This window comes from Engraulis encrasicolus, chromosome 5, assembly GCF_034702125.1.
Source record: "Engraulis encrasicolus isolate BLACKSEA-1 chromosome 5, IST_EnEncr_1.0, whole genome shotgun sequence".
Lineage (NCBI taxonomy): Eukaryota > Metazoa > Chordata > Actinopteri > Clupeiformes > Engraulidae > Engraulis > Engraulis encrasicolus.
Window position 1 is genome coordinate 12,985,327 of NC_085861.1, and position 2,500 is coordinate 12,987,826.

Sequence of the window (2,500 nt, forward strand, 5' to 3'; positions counted from 1 at the left end):
GAAGACCGCTGATCTCGAGTTTAGACACTTATTGTGGTATAGCTACTGATGAAGATACTTGTTTAGCGTTTAAAGGGGCTATTTTAGCGAAATGTTTCCTGAACAAAATTGACTTCAGTCTGCCTGGCTGCGATGCTTTGGTTAGACGCATCATTTTAAAGCTGCAACCTAGTTTTCGACCACGATGTAAGCATTGCGTTTTAAACTGAATTAAAGATAATCTTGGGGTTTACTAGGATTGCTTCCCTAATTGGATGCTGATTCAGCGGGCTAATCACTCACTTTAATCGCCTTTCAAAGAGGAGCAAAAGATTGCTTCCGTGCACAATAATTAACTTTAGCCGGGCATTTCAGATTACTGTCTGAACAGGTTAGCCCATCTGCTGTAACACTGAACCGAGCCTGAAATGTGGGTGAAACATTGAACAACAAGGCAGTGTTGAATTTCGCGGAACGCCCCATGTGACAACTGCCAAATTGTTAAATGCATCTGACATGTCACGTTTCCTTAATTTGTTTAGGTCTGTCGAATGTGATCATCCGCACGAGAGCAATGATTAACCCACACTAGAAGGAAAACCAATGGCAGCTGTGGAGTTACTTTACATAAATAGAGCAGGAGAACAATCCGAAAGACCAGTCGCCCTTGACTGGGCATCAAAGCCGCTGGACGTCCACAAACAGAGAAGCCCAGGCGTCGAGGCGCTTACCAGGGAGGCAGAACGTGGATTGGCTCTGAGGGCGCCTGACTGCGAAGGACAATGTAATTCAGCACCAAGGACGGTTCCCTTCAAAGGACTCCAAGGCAAACACGGCCACAGAGGAGCCGAAAAGGTCAGGGTCTGCTGCGACGAGGAATTGGAAACTTCTTTCACATACGTGGACGAAAATGTCAACTTACGACTCGCAACACCGGACGCGAGTGGGAAATTTCCACCTGGGGCCGTGTGCCACCACCACGGCTCGTCTTGTGAACTCCGCCCTGACGGCTTCCAGGAGCTTTCCCTCATGTCCGAAAATGACCTGACATCGGAAAGTGCTGTAAAGTCTGTCGACTATGGATTTATCAGTGCGGTCACGTTTCTTGTGACTGGAATCTCGCTAGTTATCATATCCTACTCTGTCCCACGTGACGTTAACGTGCAGGACCCCGAGAGCGTGCCAGCCAGGGAGATGGAACGGCTGGAGAACGAGAGCGCCCGGGTTGGGGCACACCTCGACAGGTGTGTGATTGCCGGGCTGTGTCTTCTCACCTTGGGCGGGGTGGTGCTCTCCACCCTGCTCATGATATCCATGTGGAAGGGGGAGATGTACAGGAGAAAGGCGTTTGCATACTCTAAACACTCCACTAAACTCTATGGTTCCATCAACTTTAATGTACGGTCCAGTCCCAGTGGCTCATCCACCCACTGTGCATTGGAGATTGTAAATGACATCAACGAGACACATGGATAACGAAACCCATGGATAAAACAATCATATCTGTATTGCAAAGTCATTCCAGATATTTCCAGACCCAGCACCTTCTAGCATATCAAAGACAGGCTGTTAACCTATCGATGTAGGCCATTCATTTTGTCAGTGTGTTTAGTCTAATGGACTTGTGTTGCACTTAACATGTATTGAAACATTCATGTCGTGAATGATCACTGAGCATTATCAGACAGTCTACAAAGCATCCCGGCTGGCAATGAATCAAGATAGCATGTCTTTTGAAGTCTGAATTGTTCATCTTCTTTTTGAAAAAAAAAATGGATTTACCCTTCCAGTAAAAAGCAAACGCACATGACAGTATAACAATTGAAGAGGAGGATGTCAGAGCAACTGAAAGCCTTAAGCTGTGAAGCGAGAGAGAGGGAGCGTGAGAGAGGGAGAGGAAGAAAAATCTATGGCAGATGCAGTATTGTAACGCTGTCATTTATCATTCATTTTTAATGTTGGCAGAGTAACTTCTTGCAGCATGCAGAATTTTTGAAAAGTGTCAGTCCTCTTCGGGTGCTCTGGGGGCCTCGGGGAATGTGTGCGTGCGTGCGTGCGTGCGTGTGAGTGCTGAGGCTGACGATTTCATGTTCCCACAGTACTGTGTATCTGACGTCCAAGAAGATCAATGTATGTTGTTTCTCGCATATTTCACTACAAATGAAACTGTATTGAAGATGTTTGATACGTAATGACTCTCTGATGCCGATGGCACTTATTCTTCATCAGAGGCTGGGTGGCTGGCCTTTTCTTTTTACCACAGCAATATCGCTGTACTACTACGAGATGGTCAATCTATTGACAAAAGTGAATCAGCTATTCTCGCTCAGACATAAAACTTAAGAAAAACAAAAAAAGTGCTTGTCTATTTGTGTCTTCTGTAGTTTACCTTTTAAGTTTTGCTTTGCCCCTATCTCAGCCCTTCTTCTCCTCCCCCTCCTCCTCCTTCTCCTCCTCTGTCTTCTCCTCCTTCTCGTTCTCCTCCTCCTTCTCCTCCTCCTCCTCCCGCTCCTCCTCATCC

At 46.4% G+C, this 2,500-nt stretch overlaps 1 protein-coding gene across 1 annotated transcript in view; it reads left to right on the top strand.

Annotated features, from left to right (window-relative positions):
* Positions 1-1,455, top strand: part of LOC134448800 (transmembrane protein 74) — a 1,685-nt gene extending 230 nt beyond the window's left edge. Inside the window, exon 2 of the mRNA XM_063198458.1 lies at positions 522-1,455. Within this exon, the coding sequence (XP_063054528.1) occupies positions 583-1,455 (873 nt within the window). The 5' untranslated portion in view covers positions 522-582. The remainder of the gene's footprint in view (positions 1-521) is intronic.
* The last annotated feature ends 1,045 nt before the right edge of the window (positions 1,456-2,500 follow it).